This window comes from Kryptolebias marmoratus, linkage group LG7 (assembly GCF_001649575.2).
Source record: "Kryptolebias marmoratus isolate JLee-2015 linkage group LG7, ASM164957v2, whole genome shotgun sequence".
NCBI classification, from domain to species: Eukaryota; Metazoa; Chordata; class Actinopteri; order Cyprinodontiformes; family Rivulidae; genus Kryptolebias; species Kryptolebias marmoratus.
In genome coordinates, this window is record NC_051436.1 from 5,705,355 (window position 1) to 5,728,322 (window position 22,968).

Genomic DNA, 22,968 nt, shown 5'->3' on the forward strand with positions numbered 1-22,968 from the left:
GAGCTAACATTTGGTGTGGCGGTAGCTGAGAGTCATCTCCAACACGTGTCCTGAGCTCCACACATTTGGCTAAATCGTTGGAGTCGGCCATTGATAGATTCAATGGGTTTGTCAAATATTTGGCTAACAGACTGATTTGTTGTCCAACAAAGTTTTAAACAAACATTCTGCTCAGAAAGTAAGTGTTAGGGGTGACTTTTAGTTGCTTCCACAACAGCTTTTAGCTCAGTATCTGTGAAGCTGAATGGGTTATGTAGCCATTGTTGCGTTGGAGGCCATCTTGAATCAGGTTTGTTAATAAAAATATAACTTCATTATCCTGTTTTGTTAAAAAAAAAAAAACGTTCAGCGCTTCGTGGCAGACAAACAAGCAGACAAAAGCTACTCAAATTTGAATTTTAGTGTCATAAGTTTAGGAACAATTCGCAATTTGTGAAAATATGTATATATTTTTTATTTAAAAATGGCGACCAACGGTCGAGCTCAGAGTCGCGCGCATGCGCAGTCGCGGCGGAAGAGGGGGGGAACAGAGTGGAGAGGGACGAGTGATTTTTTTTTTCCCCTCCTTCTTTGTACTCATTGAAGAGTTGAGGCCGGGCTCTCCTCTTCTTTTTTTATATAAGCAGTCTGAAGCTGAAAATAGCCCGTTAAGCCGGTTACTCGTCCCGTTCAACCGAAGATCCGTTGTCGGTTTGTGAAAGACGGTCGGTGTCCTTTTTTTTTTTTTTTTGGAGCGAGAGGAGACTGGACAACAAAAGCTCCGGAGCCCCGTTTGCTTCAGCCCGGGGGGGGAAGGCATTTGAAGTCGCACACATCCATTGTTATTTTTAAAGTAAAAAAATAAAATAAATAAAGAAGCGAGGAACCAGAGGTCGCTTTCCGCTTCATCTCCCCTCTCAAACCTCAGGTGGAGGATCCCCCCCTTTTTTTTTTAAATCCTTTTTTTTTTAACCAAACCGAGCGACGCGCAATGGCAGCTGTGACGAGCCCGGAGACGAGCCCTCAGCCCCGTGTGTATTTCCAGACGCCGGCCGGCACCGCGGAGGAGCCGGAGACGCCGGTTCGGAAGCAGGGACGGGTCACCGTCAAATACGACCGCAAGGAGCTGAGGAAGAGACTGAACCTGGAGGAGTGGATCATCGACCAGCTAACGGACCTGTACGACTGCGAGGTAAAAACAACCGAACCCATTGATTATCGCTTATCGATTCGGCCGCCTCCTCGGGATTGATTCCTCTTTATTCTTTGTCATTCGTGTAATTTTTCCTTTTTTTTATTTTATATATTTTTTTGGCCTAGCTCGTGTCACAGTCCGAGCCTCAGAAAAGAACCAATATTTATTTATTTATTGTTTATTTCGGCCTCACAGGAGGCGAAGCTCGTCCTCCCTCACCTACAGGTTGGCTAAATCCGGCACATGGTGCTTTTATAGCCTCATTATGGACCCGGCTGCTTGGCTCTTTGTTCTGATTGGTTGAAACGGATTTAAAGCACACCTGTGAGCAATCTCATTTAATTAAAACAGGGGGGGAGAGAGGGAGGGGAAATGGCCGCCAGCTGAGAAGTCCCTGCTTTGTTCTTTAGTTTTTTGCTTTGAAAATTGTGCAAATTGTAAGTTTTTCTTGGAAACGGAGTCCACGCTTTTCACATGTTTTAATAAATTAAAGACAAGTGTCAAACTCAAGGTCCGCGGGCCAGACATCCCCCCCCCCTTCCCGAGACAATGGTGCATTCCATTTACATTGGAAATCGGGTCACTTAATGGTGCCTTCCAATGGGAATTTCCAACTTCCTAGTCTTAAATTTCAACGGGAATGTCCTCCTCAACTGGGAGTAACCAGTTAGGTTTTCAATATGGCTGCCATCTTGTTTCCGACTCCTCACTGACTGGACGGCGGGGGAAGTTACGGTGCGTTTGGAGCGACGTAATTTCCCACTTCCCACGCGTTCCTGTCGTCCTGCTCAATGTGAGTCGGAGACAAGATGGACGCCTTTATTTTTCTCGCAGAATATGAAATCTGACTAAACGTATACGAGCTGCACTCGCGGGACACGTTTTCATGCTGTCTATAAACACGTTAAAAAGTACCTAAAAACACAACCAAAAGAACGAGTTTTAACAGTAAAAGTAAAGATGTGAGCAGCAGCCATTTTGAAATCCTAACCGGGTGTAGTCGGAGTTCCTCCCGCAGGACTCCGCGAGCGGCGTAGGCGTTTATACTCGACGCTCACGCCGCTGCAGTATCTTCCGAAACCACAGGGGGCAGCATGCGGCAAAACCAGTGGAAACATGGTTAAAAAACAAAGCTGTGATTCGCCCATCATAGCATCCATATTTCTTTCTTCTTCTTCTACAAACACTGCTCTTTATCGACTGCAGCAGTAAAATCCTCGTATGAACGCCGAGGACGCGTCTCTGTTGGCGCTCGCCAGCTTCCAACGCGCCAAGCGGGAACCCAGCGTTGAAACTTACAACTAGGAACCTCAGAAGTTCCCGTTTCCCTGCGCTCTTTGAACGCACCACAACATTTAAACACCATTAGACCCGTCCCTGCAGTTTGTGACAGATGGAGTCTCTGTGGCCAAGACAATCAAGTTTTAAATCTTTGATTTTTGACTTCAAAAGGGGCAGCAGAGAGCGACACACGGGACCGATCAAACTCTTGTTGGTTCGACTTATATCAGAGTTTAGTTGACGTCTTTTTAGCTGCTTTAATGGAGGAAAATTGATAAGAAAGCAGAAGAAATGAAGGTTAATGATGCGTCTTGTTAAGTTTGATCTATTTTCTTTTTTCATTAAACTAAGTTTCTTCTTAATTCTATATAATGTTTAACTGAGGAAAGGTATTTGATATTATCTATTTGAATAAATTGACATATTACATCCAAAACCAGGGTTAATTTATGTATTTTTTTAAATAAATATTGGTCAAAATTGGCCCCCTTGTGTTTCTGAGTTCGACATCCCTGGTTTAAGGTTTAAGGAATGCATATCACCCGCCGCCTTGCATAAATTGAGGTCATCTCCTGTTTATAAAATGGCAGAGTCATGGCCGTTTTGTGCGTCGGTGTGTGTCGTGGACGACTCTCGGCTACTACCACACCAAACTTCAGCTCTGTGAACCTGGCTGAAATATAACCATCGTCGTGTCGGTTAAAGGTCGATTAGCCGTCGGCTCCGAAGGTGAATCACTATCCGATGCACACCCGGTGGTTACTTTCATCAAAGCCCGCTCAGTGGCTCACCAGATATTTCGCTAACAGACGGGCCAGGTTGACTCCAGCGGTTGGTAGCAGACGTGTAGCGCTTGGTGTACATGTTGTAGGCGACCTTCGGCTACTAACGTCGGCTCAGTCGTCGGCTGTTTTTTCTCGGGTCAGCTGGTCGTGTCGACCATCTTGACCTGGGTTGGCTCCAGTTGTCACTTTATAACGATCTGTCTGACCGTCGCGGTGACTCGTCAGAACCAGGGGCCATCTTTAGAGCCCCCGGGGGTTCCTCTTCAGACCCGGTGACACGCGGCAGAGCCGTGCGGTTCTAATGTGACCCGGCAGCAGCTGCTGGCGTCAGTGCTTGGTAAGCTTGTGTCGACTCCGCTGAGCTGCCGCTGACCCACATTTTATTCCGAGCGCGGCGTGTGTGTGTGTGACACTGCGAGATGGTTGTGTTTTTAACCGGAGAGCGTTGCTTTAATGGTGCTCAAAGTGGGCCGGTACTGGCCGGTGTTCCTCCGCCGGTACACATCCGGGTGCCGAGCCTCCCTACGACCCCTCCACTTCCACCGGCAGCGAACGAAGCCCCGGATGTGTTTGCTGACTTACAGAACCCCATCAAAGCGTTCAAACGATCCAGAGACCGTGGTAATTATTTAACGTCGCTGCCGATCAACGACCCCTTTAAGCTGCTGTGGCCGTTTGTAAGAATAAACCAATTAAATCATCATAAAACACGAACTAACCTCCTTCAAGGTGGGTTAACTAGTCCTGCTGAAGTGTTTACATCTTTAACTTTACTTGATTCAGTTTAAAACAAGTGAAATCCTATTTTACTCCAAACATTTAAGTTCTAAATAACTGATTTTTTGTTGTTGCAGTGATGACTTGTATACAAACACCTAACAGCCAGGTAAAATGGCCGCCCCCTGTTTGTTGTATAAGCGTTCAGCAGCTGGAACGAAGCCCTAAATCTGTTTTTTTATTCCCTCGTTCTGTTTAAAAAGGCAAACAAAAACCAAAACTGGTGTTTTGGTTTTTCTGCCAGTCAAAATCCACGCGTGTGTGTGTGTGTGAGGGTGCTATTTGCACTTTAAGCTCCGACTATGACTAAATCTGTCAGAAAGCTGTAGGTAATTACTCACTCAGGGAAAAACTAAAAGCTCAATGTGCAGTTTCAGAAATCCAGACTGATGTCTTTGTTCGTCCTGTCTTCTGTAAGGACAAGACGTGTCCTGTTAAGACACCTATTTTATAAAAAAATGAGCGAGCAGAAGGGATTAATGGGACTAAAGAGGATTTTGAAATCAACATGCTTTGATCGTGTGCCAGTGTTGGATTAATACGCACTGTGGACCTTGCTTTGTTTAAATAAACTGAGTCTGAGTTTTCGTCTCAGGAGAGAAGCTTGGAGGCAGAATTTGGCAAAAATTATGATTTTTATGATTCAAAGAAATTAGTTTTCCACGTTCCAACTTTGCTCCGTCTTCAACAAGTCAGAACAAAAACACAAATGAGCAGCCAGACATCTCCTGCAAAGAAAGATAAATATCTAAACTTTTAAAATCGTACTGGCGTCTTCTTAAAAACGCCAAAACAGCGACCGGTCCTGTCACGTTGGATGTCGCCGTTACGACGCAGAGGCGCGAGTCGATGACGTCACCAGTGCTGTAGAGGGGCGTAGGGTGGAGTGCTCCGCGCCTTGTTTCCTGTTTGTTGGCGTACGTTCCTCACGGCGTCGCATGCAGGGCCCCGTTTGTAGAAACGGCGCCCTGCCGTTTGTTTGTTTGGAAGAAGCGTTTCCACGCGGAAGAGGCCGTGATTTTAATCCAACAATGGCCGACGCTGGTTCGTTCGTCTCTCTTTGTTTCAGTACATCCACTCAGCCAGACGGACGCGACACAAACGTCCCGTTCCTCGTTCTGTTGCATCGACGATGCCTGTATTTGTCCCCCCCACACACACACACACACTCAGAACGGTTTTCATTGTCCTGATGGAGTCGGTGCCGTGGCTGTTAGACAACAAAGAGATTAATTTACAGTCGGTTCGCTGACGGAGACGCGTCGGGCTCGTTCGGAGCGTAACGGGAGAGGCAGGTCGAGGAGGGAACCCCGTTTCCTGACCGACACAAGGCAGAGGGGAGTTAACTCTGTTTAACCCTATGAGTCCATTATTTAAAAGATAGTCTTTCCCCGTCAATCAGTCCACCCCTGTTTTCTGATTCTCCTTCTGTGGAGCCATCTTCTGACTAAGAATCAAACCCGGTGGAGTTTGTACTTCAGGGAAATCATTCCGAGTCATTTAACCGTTCGGATAATCCCTTTAAACGCGCGACAAGCAGCCGGGCCGCTCCTCAGTCAGCCGATCAGTCCCGGTTGCTATGAGGAGTCCTGGTGTGACTCCATGGCAACAGGGCTTCTAAAAATGTTTATGTTGGGGAAAAAAAGAAACCAGAGATCTTCCATGTTTTCTCCAGTTTTCACCATAATTAAAGGCGTAGCTTTCCCTGAAGGGATGCGTGTCGCCCCGGATTTACGGAGGTGGAGAGAAATAAAACCGGAGCAGCAGGTTTCATCGAGGCTGCGGTTTAAACCGTGATAAACAGACAAAAATGAGCCGAAGGTCCTCAAGAAATAAAATTTAATGAGAACAAAAAAACTTTTTCTGTAATAAATAAATGTGAAAATGACGTCGCTGAAATCTGTTCAAGAAGCTAAAACTGAATTGTTGAAGTTTAGTTGGTACAAAAGCTAAAGTTAGCTGAACAAAAGATAGAAGCTAAAACATGCAAATCGGTATCTAAACGCTAAAACCAGCAAAACAGTAGCCAAAAGCTAAAATTAGCAGAGCAGTAGCTGAAAGACTAAAGTTGACAAAACTATCTAAAAAGCTAAAATTTGCTAAATGGTAGCCAAAAGCAAAGACCAGCAAAACAGTTGCTAAAACCTAAAATTAGCAGAATAGTAGCTAAAAGTTAAAACTAACCAAACTATCTGAAAAAATAAAACTAGCAAAACAGTAGCTAAAAGCTGAGACCAGCAGAACAGTAGCTAAAAGCTAAAACCAGCAAAGTAGTAGCCAAAAGCTAAAATTACCAGAATAGTAGCTAAAAGATAAAACTAGCAAAACTAAGAAGGTAAACCTAACAAAACAGTAGCCAAAAGTTAAGACCAGCAGCTAAAAGCTAAGGCCAGCAGAAGTGTAGCGTGTGTTTGGAGGTTCTGAAGAGATTTTAGTGCGTTTCTATGGGGGGGGTAAATAAAGTAACAGCTGTAACATCCCGAACGAGCCGAACATTTGAATGTTTCCTGAATGGCCGAATTAGCTGAAAGTCTGCTGAAGTAAAGAGTCCGAAAACGCGGCCAGGAGGAACTCCAAACAGGCCGACAGTGCTGACTCAGCTGTTTCAGACCTGGTCAGATGAACCCACTCGGTCCGTTCCAGGCGGTGTCGGTTCAGAGGTGCTGCAGGTTGTCTGATCGGCGTGTGAGGGTGGAGATGGTGGAGAGGGAGGGGTGGAAACAGCTGCCGTGGAGCCTCCACCCCCCCCACTCCTCGCCTCATTGTTTATTTTTACACCGAGCCGCTGTAGTTTGAAACCCGACACCCTGACGAGAAGCAGCTTCTTGAGACGCCGTCGGTTTGTGAATACTGTTTACGATTCCTCTGATGTTGAGCAGCTGCTCTGTTAGGAGGTGCTAAGTGAGTTTGAAACTTTCTCTGGGGGTTTAAAGAAAAGAAAAGTGACGCTTTTAGCAGAATAATCGAACTCCCCAGCTCGCGGCATCATTTCCACCGCGGTAACTGCCCCTCTGCGCCTTCGGGAGGAACCGATCCCTGAGCTCCAGGGTCCTACGTGGCTGCGCACACGGGAGAACAGCGGCAGGAATGCAACTAGAAGGGGAAACTCTGGGGGGGGACGGGGGAGGAAAACGGAGAATGAAACAGCCGTAGGAGGAGGCAGGAAGGTCAGAGAGGGAGAGAGTGTTTCTGCAGCAGCGAGCCAGTCATAGATTAAAACCTTTTTAATTTGTTGTCCGAGTTTCAGATCCGAAGCTCTTAGTCTGGAAGCACGACGTTCCCTCGTCTGTCCGTGTTCATCTTAAGTGTTTTTCCGAGCGTTGTGTCACATTTATCATTCAGGGCTTTCCTAAAACTCTGCAGCAGCCGAGGAGGCCGTTTAAGCATTAACAAAAGTCTAAAAACAGAAAAAAAAACCTGTTTCTAATCTCGTCGGTTGCTGTTTAAGGACTGATTGTCCTCCTGCTCTGTCCTTACACGCTGCTCGGGGTGGATAAACTGACACAGAAGTCAAATTAAGAGCTGAAATCTTGTCGGGGCGTGCTGTTTTTGTTGTTTCCCTCAGACTAACTCTAATGAAACGCAAGCGTTTAGTCAGCAGATGATAGATGTGGAAGCAGATATGTCAGTATGTAGAAACACAACATTACTCAAAAAAAAGTCTGTTTGAAGGGATTCAATTCACTGTTTTTTATAACTTCAGTTCAGTCTGGAGTGTAGTTTATATGAAAAGTTGCCTTATGTTGTTGCTGTTGCTGCCAAAAGGCAAAAAGCGGGTGATAATGTTTTCTTTTACTTACTTGGACCAAATTTCTGGAATAACTCAAAGTAACCATTGGGCATGAACCTACGACTAAAGCCACTTTTCGGTTGTCCAATCTCGCCATGGTGAATGGTAAACTTGTATGGCGTCCGAGGACCCCAAAGCGCTTCACGCTACAATCAGTCATGGGTGAGGCCGTCATTCGATCGGCGCCACCGAGCCCTCTGACCACCATCAGTAGGCAAGGCGGCTGAACGTCTTGCCCGAGGACACAGCGGCTGAGACAGATGGAGCAGGGGTTTGAACCGGCACCGGTTACAGGACAAACCCCTACCTCCTGAGCCACTGCAGCCCTCGCATCGCCTCGTCTCGGCGGTTATCGATATAACTTTCAAAAGTATCCTTTTTGAGCTCACTGCCGATGGGTAAAAGGGTGAAACAACGTCAGGAAACACTCAGCAAGCCCTGCCTTGGGTGTCCAAAGATGTCGAGGCGAAGCCGCCTTCCCTGCGCCGCTAAATGGAGTCCATTTGGTCCAACTCCGTCTGGATTCTGTCCTCAGCCAACGATTACGGAAACATCTGCACCTCATGGTACCGTGGTGTTTGGTTGATGTGTTGCCATTTAATTTAAGTAAATGACAGAAACAAATGCTGCTAGATTGCCAGGTTTTTTGTTGTTTTTTTTTAAATGGTGGGTTTCTTGTGAAGGAGGCGCTCTCTGGCCAATCACTGACCCGCATTTTGCTGACCTCTGACCTTTGGCTCGACTCCTTTGGAAACTCTAAGAAGCGAGCTGGAAGTGACCAGAACCAGCCAACGGGGGGTTCGGAGGAAGGACTCCGAACGCCCCATTGGCCGAGTCGAGCCCAGGGGAAAAAGGCCGTAAAGACCTTTTTTGGGATGGCCGCCACAGCTAATCAACACTAACCAACAAAAAATGGCTACAAGTCAGTTAATTTCACAGATATTGAGCTAAAGTGTTGTGTGGTAGTAGCTGAGAGTCATGCACGGCCCATACTTCAATGTCTCGCAGCATCATCAAGTTATTTTTTTAAGATTTAAACAAACTGTCTCTAACTCATTTATCAACATAAGACTTTAAAACTTTAAAATGAAGTTTGTTTTTGCCAGCTGAGGTCTTTGTTACCTTTTTTTATAAGAAGAACTGGATTCGTTGCACATGTCAACAAAGGGGTTTAATTAAACTCAGTTTAAACGCAGCAGAGGAAGCGCGACTCTTCCCAGGGAAAAATCGACAGCAGAAGAGGAAACTCCGCCAGCTAAATCGCATCACTTCATGTTTCAAAAACAAAAAAAAAAACAGAACTGTGCCTCCGCTTCCTGTAAAAACACGACACCATCTTCACATACGGCAGATTTAATGACACCGAACACCGTTTTTAGGAAAAAGAAAGATTCATTCTGCAGGTACAGATGATGGCGTTTTCTTATGTCTGGTAAAGAACACACACATAGAAGACAAACACAGATGGCGTCCAGTGTTCCCTTTAAAGGGGAAAAGAAATAAAATATTAAAATAATGAGTTTTCATGTTTCTCTTTTAGTTGAACACCGTCATAAAACCCTCCGGCGGTCCGTTTCGCTGGTTCCAAACGTCAACGACTTGTTTTTAAGAGTTTCTGTGGGGGGTGGTTGTGTGGGCGGAGTCACCTCCTCAGTTGGTGGCGTAGAAGGAGGCGGGGCCAGCTGTGGCAGACCGCCGAGGAGGTCACTGTCGCAGTGAAGTCAAGTCAAGTCAAGTCCCACGTTTTACAAAAGGGGGAGCCCCTAAAGCTTCACAGTGATCTCAGGCGGTCTTTAAGGAGTTTCCCATCTGGGGCAGGCGGTGGGTGGCGGTGGTCCGACAGGCGGTGGTCTTTCTTCAAATTCCAGGTTCTCCTCTTTAGAACGTTAGCTGCAGTCAGTCTCCAGACTCTGGAGCTAAACTGACCCCATCCATCCAACCTTGTTGTCCTTCAGGAAGCTGAAGAACGACTCAGCTGTTGGAGTTTTGGGTCGATTTACTCGATTAATCACAACAAACTGAACCATCCCACCCCTTCCCCACGCTATCCGTATTTCCTGTTCATTTCTGAGGGATCACAGAAAACTCAGAAGAGACCCAAGTGATTTTTTTTTTTATCTTTTATTGTTAATTTTAAAAAGGGAGACTCTGAAAACAAGCAGCTTTTATGACTTTCTTTGGATTTATGTCCGCTTCCGAACACTTTTCATTTCACCTTTTTAAAGGTCTGAATGCCAATCAGTGTGACCCTGTTTCACAAGAGACGGACTACAAAGAGTGGCTGTTACACGGCGGGGCTGAAAGACTCCTCTGTGTGTGTTAGCACCTACAACACACACACACACACACACACACAGCTTGGTAATGGGTTACATGTGCTCCTACATGTTGGACACACAGTTGTGGTTCTGCTTTCCAGGGGCTCTTTGGGGGTGACTCAGCCTCACCAAGCAAACTTTATTTTTTTTAATCAGCTGAATTAGAAAGGTGGCAACGAGCCAGCAGTATTGTGACTGAGGCAGGCCGAGTGTGTGTGTGTGTGTGTGTGTGTTTAGGGGGGAAGGAAGTGATGACGAACGCCAAACGAATGTAGAAAAAAAGTATCTGAGTCATTCTGAATGATGTTTGGGTCGGCTGTCACAGGAAGTGTGTAAAAAGGAAAAAAAAACAAACACAAACAGTTCATAAAACCCACATTATTAACAAAGTCTGCACTCGACACACACACCTGATCATGTTCACACAAACACACACAGTTCAGGGTTGTGAAAGCCCAGTTTTTGACTGGTTTGAGTTCATTTTTATCTCTCGTCGCCATGAAAGGCAGGCAATAATGTGATTGCCTTTGTCTCTGCTTGTTCATTTGTCTGTTAGCAAAATATCTTTAATGAAACCCTCAGAAAGTAATCATTGGATGTACAGCTATAAGTCCAATAATGCAAAAAATGGGGCAGACATTGTGCAAAATGTGAATAAAAACAGATGGTTTGGTGGAAGATGGTAAACGTATCAAATGTTTAGAGAGAAATTAGACAATTATTAGAGAAAATGAGGTAATTTAGAATTTGATGGCAGCACCGCATTTAAAAAGAAACTGGATCAGAGCAACAGAAGGAGGGAAAGAGCCGAAGGAGCGTTTTGTAACTAATTAGGTTAATTGGCAGCAGGTCGGTGAGAAGACTGGGGATTAAAAATAGCCTTTTAGAGCGGCTGAATCCCTGAGAAGTAAAAATGGGCAGAGGCTCATCAGCCTGTGACGGCAGTTTCCGAGTAAAACCAGGAGGCTTTGAACGCCCCGTCGCTTGCCGCTCGTAACACCGTCTCAGTTCAAAGGGCGAGCCGCGCTGCGTTTAAAAAAAAAAACAAAAAACAAACTGCTCTTGTTTTGTTCCGAACAAAACCGCACGGGGCTCGGGAACGCTTCCACGCAGTTCGCCGCTCCTTAATCCATCCACAGACGCCGCCGTCTTCTCTGGACCGAAGCTCGTTTAAAATGGACTCGTGTAAACCTCGTCCTCTGTGCTGTTATCAGAGCGCAAGAACCTGCCTCTCTGATGGTATGGGGGTGCATTAGTGCCTCTGGCGATACCTGGAAAGGCGCCATCAACGCAGATGCACACCGTATCCATTACAACAGATTTCTAATAGAGCAGCTCAGGCGTTGAATCGGCCCCGAGTCAGAAAAGTCTCTGACTCGTTGCGTGACTTGGCACTCGCTCCCCTGTCGGCAAGGTCTGTACACCGACCGTCCAACATGTGAACCTTAAAGCATCACATATCAGTGGGCGAGCTGGTAGTTCCGGCTTGTGTCGTGTAAAAAAAAACAAAAAAAACTAGGCTTTATTTCTAATCTTAACTAGAAGTTAGCGGCTCTGTTACGGGTTGTTACTCTCGCCGGTGCACGTTTATTGGTCTCGCTCGCAATAAAGGCTCCAGCCGTTAACGTCTTTCCTTCCATAAACCGTAATCGTTGTTGAGCCTCCCCGCTCACTTCTCTGAGCGATCCTCCGCGTGCTGTTAGTTTGAAGTGCTCCGGTGGTCCTGGGTAAATTTCTGCTCTTAGCTGGTGAATAATTCATCAGTTTTTTAGGATTTCACTGACTGTCGTGGTTAAAGGTTTTGCCCGGTTTTGATGCGGCTTTCCAACGGGATGCAGTCCGGCACACAGCGTTATTCCTGTATGTGGCACCGGGTCTTTTTTTTTTTTATTATTGTTTGTCTTAAAACACTTAGAGATGATAGATGAACATGGCTTTGTTTGGCTAACTGTAGCTACGTGTATGACAACAGTGAAATATCGACGCCGCGTTTCTGTAAACATTAGCTGGGGCCGAAGCTGGCGTCGCCTCTCCGGGAGCCGCGGAGCGCCAGCCGCCTGCAGGTTCGGTGAAGTGGCGTTGATCCACTCAGGAGAGGATTTCAGTCCCGGGAGGAGCGTCGGAGCCGACGTCAGACGAGCGTTTCAGGCTTTATTTAGCTTCTGATACACACTTCTGTACCGTTTGTATGCCAGAGCCTAAGCTGGGCGAGATCGCCCCACATAAAGAGTCGTTCTTACACAAGACGCTCTCTTATGTCAGCGAGACAAAAAAATATATAAAGGAAAGACGAAAGATGTCTGTGTGTTGGGTGGACTGGCGGGGACACGTGGCAAAACAATCTGAAACCCGGATGTGAGCGGACTTTGTTTCAGTCCTTCCTCTTAAATCAGCGTGCTGCTCCCAGCCAAACAAAACTCCCTGTAACCCCCGTCACCGTTTCCTCTTCTTCGGGGTCAGTTGTAACATGTGCAGCAGCGTTCGGTCACTGCGAGCAGACCCTTCTGCACCCCGGCCAGCATCTGTTCCGTCTCGATGTCTTTTAAATCATGAAACATCTGACTTGTGTTTGAATCTCCAGGGATAAACAAGATGCTAATCGTGTTAGCATTTCTGTGGCATTCTTGATGTTAAGTTAGCGTCTATGCTAACCGTTGGTCGTTAGCCTGTGATTAGTGTTTTTTTTGTCATGATTTAAGACAGGGGTGTCCAATCCTGATCCTGGAGGGCCATTATCCTACATGTTTTAGTTGTTTACCCTCTTTAACACACCTGAATTGAATGAATGAGCGATTAACGGGCTTCTGCAGAACTTGAAGACCTGCTGAAGAGCAGGGAGACATCTAAAACATGCAGGATAGTGGCCCTTCAGGACCAGGATTGGACACCACTGATTTAAGAGGTACGGAAACGTATAAATCGTAGTTTCTTTTAGTCATTTAAGTTTCAAGACAATCGAAGTGCATCAACGATCAGTTTCATATTCGCGTCGCAGCACTGAATCTTCTTCGACTCAAAAGGATCGTAACGATAAACTCCGGTTTGGTATTTGTTCGGGAACGGTCCTAAAAGAAGTCCCAGAACGGAACGGTAATCTGACAGGAAAAAATCTGCATTTAATGACCTGAGAACTGGAAGGTGACGGTCTTGGATTTTCGTTGGATTCCAATCTGTGGTTTGTTTTAGAGCCTGAAACACGCCGCTGATCAGAAAACAAGATCAAACCATAACACAAAACTGAGTGAGCAGGAACACTTCGATGGATAATCATTTTAGTTTAATCTCGAAAGAAAAATCTTTATCCCGTTAGCCAAAGATTAAACGGATCAAACCGTTGACAGTAAACTCCCTTGGCTTTGGTTTTTGTCGTGCTCAGTTTTTACCCGAGTTTCGTCAACAGCTTCATGACTGCAGATTTGTTATATTAAAGCTCTGAGTGAGAGTGTGACTGCTAATTAAAGAGTTAAAGAAATCCATATTTAGGGACAGAAAGGTCTTCCTTTTCCCCTCTGGGGTCTCCAGGTGATCGAACATCAGCCGGTCAGATTCTCCAGCCCGTCGCTCGCGTTTCAGACGCCATGTTGGTGACGGATCCGTGTGAAAACAAAAACGATGGCGTTCTGGAACCCCACATGGATTTGTTCCAGGGTTTTCGTACCAATAAACGAGGATGCTCCTGATCAAAGGGGGATTTTAAAAAACGAAATAGCCCGGCTGACCCCTCGTTGTCTGCTCTGCTGGCGGAAGCATCCAGGGAAAAGGGAAGAAGGTTGTTTCAGTGAACGATGGTGGAAATGAACAAACGTTAAGCCCCTCGGTTGTGTTTGTACTACTTGCCAAGAGTGACATAATGGTAATCTGTAGTAATCCCTGTTTGTATTCGTTCTTGCTCTGATCTGCTCGTAATCTCGTCCTTTTGGTCCAATTCTAGTAGCATTGTTTCTTTCTGGTCCGTAGACGAGAAATGAGCCGTTTTCTTCCCTGTTTTCCTTGTGTGCCGATGTTTCAACGCTGCTTATTAAGAACTACCTGCACCAGTTGTTTCTGAGGGTCCCGAAGACAAAGCGTAAGCTTAGAGGGGACCGTGCCTTTTCTGTGGCAGCTCCCAAGCTATGGAATGACCTTCCTTTGGACATAAGACAGGCCTCTTCACTTGCTGTTTTTAAATCCCTTCTTAAGACCCATCTTTTTTCTTTGGCCTTTGGCACAATCTGAGATGTTTCACCTTGTTTTATTGTTAATATTTTAATTACTTTAGTACTGTTTTATACTTTATACTTTATACTTGACCTTTCTATTTTATGATTGTACTGTATTTCATGATTGTGTACAGCACTTTGGTCCTGTTGGTGTATAAAGTGCTTTATAAATAAAGTTGGTATGGTATGGTTAGTGCACAGGAAGAGTTTTATTAAAATCTACTTTTTCTTTCCAATAAAAACACACCTACACCTACACACACGGCGTCTCGGAGCCGGTGGAGCGCTCAGACCCCTTTTTTTTTCTCTCATCCAGTCTTATTCTCTGCTGCTCAGATGACACATTCGAGCGGAGACGGAGGGTGAGAGTGGGCGCTTCCGACGCTGCCCGGTTCGGTTTCTGCGTTCGATGGATTTTTGTCCCGTTTGTGACCCGATAGGACGGAGAGATGAAGCTGCAGAAGCTACCATCAGATTCAGAAGTTAAAGGTTTTCACTACCAAAGGTTATTTGTGGCCGTCGTTGTCCAATATGATCTTCAGATAGACGTTCTTGACTAATTTAAGCTCAATTTATAAATAAAACAAAAAAATACAGCACATTTTCTAACTAGAATTTTGGTTTGTTTTTGCTTTGAAAACTTGTCTTTTTTGGTCCCTTAGCTCCAAAAATTAGGTGTTTTATTGAATTCATCATCATTTTTTATTCAATTTTAAACAAATATTCTGGAGTCCCAGAAAAAGAATCCAGTTTTTATTTGGAAATGTTTCATTTAGTGACTTAAAAAACTGTCTGTAACCCACTCCGTTTTACAGACATGGAGCTAAAATTTGGTGTGGTAGTAGCTGAGAGTCACTCCCAACTTTTCCTGAGCTAACAGATGCAAGACTGCGACATCAGGCGCAATGACGCGTGACTTTGATTTCAAGATTTGATCCAAACGGCTCAAGCTTGACAATTTTTTTAAGATTAAGAGGTCTTCGTTTATAATTCCAGCGTGAAGGCTGGCAGGCGACATGCATTCCTTCGAGGAAAGTTGGGCCTTTACGTCAAACTTGTTTGAGTCAAAATCCGTTGTGTGTATTCACCAAGTTTGTCTAACTTATCCAAACGGTGTTCTTTTTTTGGATTGTTGGGTGTTAGTCAGATTTCAGCACGTTCCGTGACTCTGGACGCTGAATGGTCCACACCAATAATGTCAAACCCAGATGAAGAGCAGTGCTGAGTTGTAGTCAGTACAACTACTAAAGCAGACAGACACAAATCGCCTCGTGGTGCTTTGGACGGGGATATCTGTGCCAGCAAAGCTGGAAGGGGACCAATCAGCGGATGGTCGCGTTGTTACCACAGGAAAAACCATGCAGAAACATCTGCGAAAACCTGACACACAAATCAGATCTGATATGCAAACAGTGCGTCATGGAAACAAATCTGATGGGCCTGCAGTCGTGTTAACCCTCGCAGCGTCACCTACCGCGTCCAAAATGGAGTCATCGTTCGGCTGCAGCCGTTGACAAAATCTTTGAAACAAATAAACGCCTCAGATTTGTCTTACGCTGCTTTTTCTCGATAGTAAAACGTAAACCTCCGTCCCACTCAGTGCCATTTGCTGTGAAATACCATCCAGCCGCCGAGCTCCGGTTTACCTGAGGCCGGCCGTGTCCTCGAGGGACCAGCAGAGCGTCTCGGTCGAGAAACGGCGGCACGCAAGTCCCCCGGCCGACGTTTAGAAACCACCATCAGCGAGCCCTAACAGGCTGACGTTGGGTTACAGACTCTTTTTATGCCCATGTGTGCGTTTGAGCAAGATCCTTTGCTATATAGCAGGGCTGGGCAACTTTGGTCCTGGAGGGCCACCATCCTGCATGTTTTACTTGTTTCCTCTGCTCCAACACACCTGATTCAGAGATTAAATCACCTCTTCATGTTCTGCAGAAGCCTGTTAATCACCCATTGATTCAAACCAGGTGTTGGAGCAGAGAAACAAGTAAAACCTGCAGGATGGTGGCCCTCCAGGACCAAAGTTGCCCAGCCCTGCTATATAGCGTCACGCTTGAACCACTGTGAGAGTTTGGACGAAAATCAGACCAAGCTGGGGCTACAAATGCATAGAAACTTTTAATTTGTCTGCAGATATGCGGTGATGATCACATGGTGGCTTATTGCGTCACCCAACTGGGTCAGTTCACATCTTATCCATGAGTTTGGGTTTATACAGACACTATCCTCTTTATTAGGAAATCACTTGACTCCGTATCACGGTGTACGTCAGCCTAGTCCTATATTTTCATTACTTATCACGTGATGCCTGTGTCCTGATTATACAGATGTTTTCTGTACTTGGACACTGTTTGATCGGATCCAACCCAGGTAGCATCGGGTCGTTAGAGCCGGTCACTCAAGCAGCAAGTGAGCAGCACAATTAAAAGTTATTATAATTCTTGTTGCAGTCTTGCGTGCTTCCTGTGCACCAACGACAGAAAGCCAACAGGTCTGTTACGGTAAAACAAACGAGGAAGTTGGCTGGTAGACACTGAGAGGCTAAAGGGGCAACAGACAGGATGGCCGAGCGCACGGATACGTTGGCGACACGCGAGTTTCTGTGAAAGCATTTGCATAAAAGACGCCGGTGGCGCGGCCGTTTACGACAAAACTGAGGCAGCTTTGTTTGCAAAAAAGAGGGAACAGAATCCTGCTCGAAAGGGCAAAGTAGAAAAGGAAGATGATTAAAAACGGCAACAGGCCGAATGCTTTTAACAGCCTCAGAAATTGCCAGCAACAAGGTGAGAAAACCCCCCCTCCCCACCTGAAACACCACAAATGGACCAGAATAAGTTCTGTTGTACACAGGGGTGGAAATTAGCAGCCACCACCGGCCAAATGCAGCAATGTGCTCGGGTTGCTGCTGTTACGTCCAGCCGCGTCCCCCCATCAGATACGGTTCCCCCTGCGTCTCCGCAGCGTTCATGTTCAACGCTCGTTACCGCCGCGCTGTGCTCGCGCTGCAAGGGAACTACAGAGACCGTGAAAGGTCAAACAACTTGTTTTGGCAAAGTTAACCCACTGTTCTGCTAACGTGATAGACAGACAGACTCTGTTATGGACAATGAAGACAACGTGTGGACAAAAACAATTAATAATTTAAATAAATAATGACTTATCTATTAACAGAATTGTTGGGGCAAATATTTCTCATTAAAAAAACAAAAAACATCATTCTTTTAGGAATAAAATGTGCTAATAATATCATAATACAGAGGAATAAACACAGGTAAGGAGTTGTTGGTAAATTATTTTTGTCCTGTGTTTTAGAGGGGGAACCGATTATTTCAGACGGCTGAAATATTTGGTTCCCCCTGGTAACTTTTGCAATTTGCAGTTGCACCACAACTGCTTCCACTCACCTCGATCGTCATCATCATATGAAATAACTTTTTGTCACAACATAAAATAGTGGCTGGTAAAATATTTGAGTGGCTGGTAAAAAATTTTCATTTCCACCCCTGGTTGTACATCTGAAAGCACAAACAGGACATTACTCTGCCTCCTTTGCCCCCACTTTCTTTCCAAAGTCCTATTTTCTGCTTTAAAGGGATGGATAAGGAAGACAAAACGTGAGAAAAGCCTCAGGTCTAGATCTTATTTCACATCCAGCAATGATGTGATCGAAAGCCATCAGTTCTCAGAAGATTTCAACAAATCTCAGCAATCCCGTTCTGCACCTACATGCTGAGAAGTAAGACCAACGTTTGGTGCGACATCGTGAGATCTTCAGCACTTTGGTCCGTCGGGAACGGCCCTCAGCTGCTGCCATAGTCTTTTAGCTCAATATTGATAAAACTGACAGTTATATCATCCTGGTTTTTTTTTTAAAGCCTTGAGGCGACAACAAGAAGGTCTCCCTGTGTGGAGGTTCACCTCGCGCGTGGCTGTGCAGCAGCCATCTTGAATCGGGTTGACTCAATAAGTTTAATCGTTTAATCGTAATGTTACGTCCTGAGAGTTTCATTAAAATCCGTTCACTGGTTCATGAGATAAATCGCTAACGGACGGACCAATTAACACGTTCACACAGAGGCACAGACGTTTATATTACTGCCTGCCTTTCATGGCGGGGTGATAATTACCAGAAGCCGTTTGTCCTGACCTGTTTAGTTAGGAGCGTCAGTAGTTGGAACACTTATAGCCTGACCCAACCTGAAAGCCATCACAGATCATTTATTGCCTTTTTTTTTATCAAAGGTTTTTGTTTAATAGTGTAAATCTGGCCCTGCGTTCATCATGCAGACCAGGATGTTTGGACTTCAGCTCTGCCTTTTTTAGCAACACTGCGTCAGATCTGTGCCGGAGTTCATCTGCTGTCGGATCGGATTTGTTGGCGGTTTATGACACGATCTCGCAGCTGGATAACCGTCTGAGATCGTTTAAACTACCGGTAACCGTCAGCCGGCGCAGCGAAGAAAGCGTCAGAAACGGAGCACCACAAGGTCGTGTTCTCTCCCCACTTCACTTCAAACCTCATACGTATTTTACGTAGATCCTGAAGTCTTACGTTGCCACCGAGGGCAGCCTTACAACTTACTGTTGGGTGTCTTAAAAGTGGGACGACCATATTTCCTATTTTTTACTCTCCTAACTTCACCGTGACGATTCGGATGCCCCCCCCCCGTATTTGGAAATTTCTCTCTGGAGAAAATAAAATCGAATCTTATCGTTCCCAGTCCTCTATCAACAGACTCCGGAGGATCTGCTTCCTTTTTTGTTTTACATAATGGATCTGTTTGTTTGCATTTTATCTGGTGTGTGATCGCAGGAAGTCGAGTCAGGCCGTTAACTCCAAACAGATGGAGGCTCGGGGTTGGATGTGCTAACTAACGAGCGCTTATATTTTTATTACAAAGCGATACAGTTAGTCTTTACTGTCAAGAAGAGCTTGTTTATACAGATAATTCTTCTTTGTGGTCAGTGGACACGACTCTAAATGAAAACAAGGCAGCGAGGTACCAAAGAGTAACCAAATTAGGGCTGACTGAATCAACAAAATGATATTTTCTAGTTTCTGTTCGTGCCGTAAGCTGGTCATCGAGGTTACTTCTGTTCAGCGTGCTGCTCGCTCTGTCTGTTCTTGTCCTGCAATTCAAAACAGGACGTGATAGTTTTCCTGTGAGGAAGTGCATCCAGCTGATTAGGCGAGCAATAGAGATGAGGATCGGCCGAACCGCACGGCTGGATTAAAGCGTACTGTGTTGATTATTGATCACTGAGGTTCGAGGCCGCCTGTTTGAAGCCGCTGCAGCCGGCCAGCCACTTACTTGGATTAATTATCTGCGTGCGCGCGCACGTGCAAGTGTTACCGCTCAGTCAAGTCTGCCCTCTCCGAGCGCTCAGTCAAAGAGAACGGTATCGTCTCTCTTCCCTTCCCCCCTCCCCCCATTATCTCCCAAGGTCCTGTGACCAGACAGGAAGTAGCTGCTCGTGTTTAACCCCTTCGGTGTCGACGAGCACAAGCAGAGACGTCAGTAAGGCTGTAATTTCTGCATGTGGAGAGAAGCGGGCGGGCGTTGTAGGAGCTGCAGATTCTTACCGAGTGACCGCGCCCCCCGTCGACCTCTCAGTGACTGTTCCCGTCCGTCTCGCTCTCGTTCCCGAGGCGAGGCGGCCTCAAACGCCACGGAGCGGTCTCAGTAACGCGCCGCGGGCGAATCGGGACGCAGAGATGACCGAGCGTTAGCAGGGAGACGGCAGGAAGGTTGAACCGCAGTGATATTTCACTGCTTCCTTTTGTAGCCTCACCCTGTGTGTGGTTATTATTAATCAGCAGCCCAAACAACCAACTGAGTCACGGTGGTGTCACCTTCAGAAAGCTGCACGATAAGCTCCTCTTCCGCCATTTTCAACGAGAAACTAACTACTTTTCGCTAAAGAAATCTCTAAACACATTCAGATTCATTTCATACATTAACCGGCACTTAGCCTGTTGGTCAGACTTACTCTCAGAGTCTCTGAAACTAATGTGGAGGAGTGTGAATTATTTAATTTTGGCTCAATCCGTCGTCGTGTTGCATACCTTGGCTTGCTCCATAGTTCCTGTTGTTCACAGGCCTGCACGTGCACGCATCGTGGGAGACTGAAGATGCTTTGACTGGTTTACTGTAAAAAAAAAAAATCTAATTTTGGGCTCCCTTTGTTGTGCAATAACAGCACCACGTTTACGCCGTCGGGAGGACTTTGGACTTGAGCCCGCGTTTCTCAACCGGGCGCCGAACGATGTTTGCTCCACATAGAGGTCGTCAAAATCAGTTTTGCACGTGAACAAATTAAGTAATCGAATATTGGCTTTCATTTAGTTGCTCGTGGTTCTCAGTTTCCTCTCAGGGTCTCGCCGTCGTGTTGCTGGATTTCTGAACGCGTTTGAAAAAGCGTGGCAGTTTTTCTTTTTGTTTTAAAATCTCAGAACAGAATCTCAGAGTCGTTCCTGTGGTCTGAAACCAGCCTCAAACCGTTCTCATTTCACTTCCCCTCAGTTTTAGAGTCCTGAAGCTGCAGTTTGTTGGGAGTATGTCAGTGAACCAACAGATGTGTCGTTCGGTGTGAGTCCAAGTGAAAAGGATTTGTCTCCAACCAGTCCTAAGAGTTGCAGCCCAGTGAGATAACTGAACCCCCCGGCTTTCGACCAGTGACTCCTGGAGCTCCAGGAAAAGGACGGACGGAGGCTATGGACACTTCAGAACGTTATATACCAATAAAAAAAAAAACAGTAGCCTGCTGCTACATCTCTAACCCCCGGACAGGAAATCAACGTGGCTGTGTTCCAACAAAGGGTTCCCAATAACAGAATCCTTCTTTGTGGCGACAATAGGAAGGCTTGGAAATAAGAAACAGTTTGACTTTGGATCCGGATCAGCTGAACATTGATTAAAAAAAAGGTCCGGTTTACAAACCTCACAGACCCAGTTTGACCTCCAAGGTTTGCTTGGTGTAAATATCGTCATTTCTGGCTGTTCCCCGAGGTTCCGCCAGGTTCCGACAGCAGATAACAAACAACAAGACTCCCTTTAAAAAGGCGATCCTCAAAGACAAGAAAGAATCAGTGAGCTTTTATTCACCTTACTGACTCCAGGACAAGAAAACTGCGTCAGATTCCTCGTGAGAAATGTCCTTCACCTCCTCTCCGTTTCATCGAACCGGGTGGATTAAAAACCATACGTGAAGTCAAACCCCTCCGTGGGGATTTTCTGTTTGTACACTGAAGAAAGAGAGGGAGGAATGTCATAAACACTTCATAAAACAGTTTGTAAGGCTGTAAAGTTTAAACACGCGCCGAAGGCAATTAAAGTAAATGTCATTGTTTGGTGCCACTCGGCCCACTTTTCCCTGCTTCCTCCTTCCTGTGGGCCTACTTCCCTTCGCTTTCAACCCCCCCACCCACACACACACACACACACACACACACACACACACACACCTTTGTCCCTGCACCGTACTCTGCCAGAGGACGGCCGTGGGTTTTGTTGCAGAGCGGGCATTTAGCCGTCTCCGTAGCCGGTTGGTTATTTTTATCCCGGCCTGTTACCGAGGCGGCAGGAAAGCAAAAAAAACGGCTAATTCATCATCCATCATCGAGCTTTTTTCCTTTAAGCTGGACCGCGCTCGAGGTGTGTGTGTGTGTGTGTGTTTGTAGATTTTATTTTGCGTCACACACACACGTTCCACAGATCCTGTCAAACAAACGGGAAACAGGAAGCGTAATCCTCGCTGCCTGCGACCTACTTAACGCGAAGCTCCTCGGATGGATGAAGGCGTCACAGGTGAGCAAACCTCCCGTGACGCCGCGAACGCCGAGTCGGCAGAAAGTTCTCCTGCTTGGAGTTTCTCGTGTCGGAGCTTTTATTATTTTTTTATAATCCTGACAGTTTTTAGCTCCATTTATAAAGAATCCTCTCAGTTCCTTCAGAAACATTGTTTTCTAAAATCTGCTCCAGTTTTGGCTCCTTTTAGCTGCTGTTTTGCTCATTTTAGCTTCTGGGTTTAATAATTGAGTTATTTTAGCTTTTAGGCATCGTTTTGCAGCTTGAAGCGTTTGGATGCGGTTCAGCTCATTCTTGTTAATTTCGACTTTGTTTTGTTAATATTAGCTTTTAGCTTCGATGTCCCAGTTTTAGCGTTTAGCTCCTGTTTTGCTAACTGACATCGGGGAGAACGACAGCCTGGAACCGTAGCCGGGCTCCTCCGTGTTCCTTCGACGTTCTCAGATAACGGAGCTGCTGGAAGCGGATCTCCTTCCCTTTATTTTTTTTGTTTATTTTTTGGATCCGCTCGATTCGTTTCGCCGCTTTACTTCACCTGCAGACCTCCAGAGCTCGCCGGCATCCAGAGTCCATCGTTTCCCCCCGAGCACATCTGCAGACACACACACACACACACACACCTCCAGACACTGTAAGTCAGTCTGGAAGAGTGTTTTTGGAAATCCTCCCTCGTGATTCCCCGGCTTTCTTTGTGTCTCCTCTCTGAAGCCTTGTCTTCCGGCCTTTTTTTCAGCCCCATCTCCTCTTCCTCACCCCCTCCTCCTCACCCTCTCTCCCTCTCAGCTCAGCTGCAGCCTCTTCTCCATCCTTAACCTCCCACCTTCCTTCCTCCCGGC

General features: G+C 46.0%; 1 protein-coding gene across 1 annotated transcript in view; it reads left to right on the top strand.

The window, feature by feature from the left end:
- Window positions 1-563: 563 nt before the first annotated feature.
- ppp1r14bb (protein phosphatase 1, regulatory (inhibitor) subunit 14Bb) overlaps window positions 564-22,968 on the top strand; it is a 26,939-nt gene continuing 4,534 nt past the window's right edge. The window contains exon 1 of the mRNA XM_017427976.2: window positions 564-1,171. Coding sequence (XP_017283465.1) covers window positions 971-1,171 — 201 coding nt within the window. The 5' untranslated portion in view covers window positions 564-970. The remainder of the gene's footprint in view (window positions 1,172-22,968) is intronic.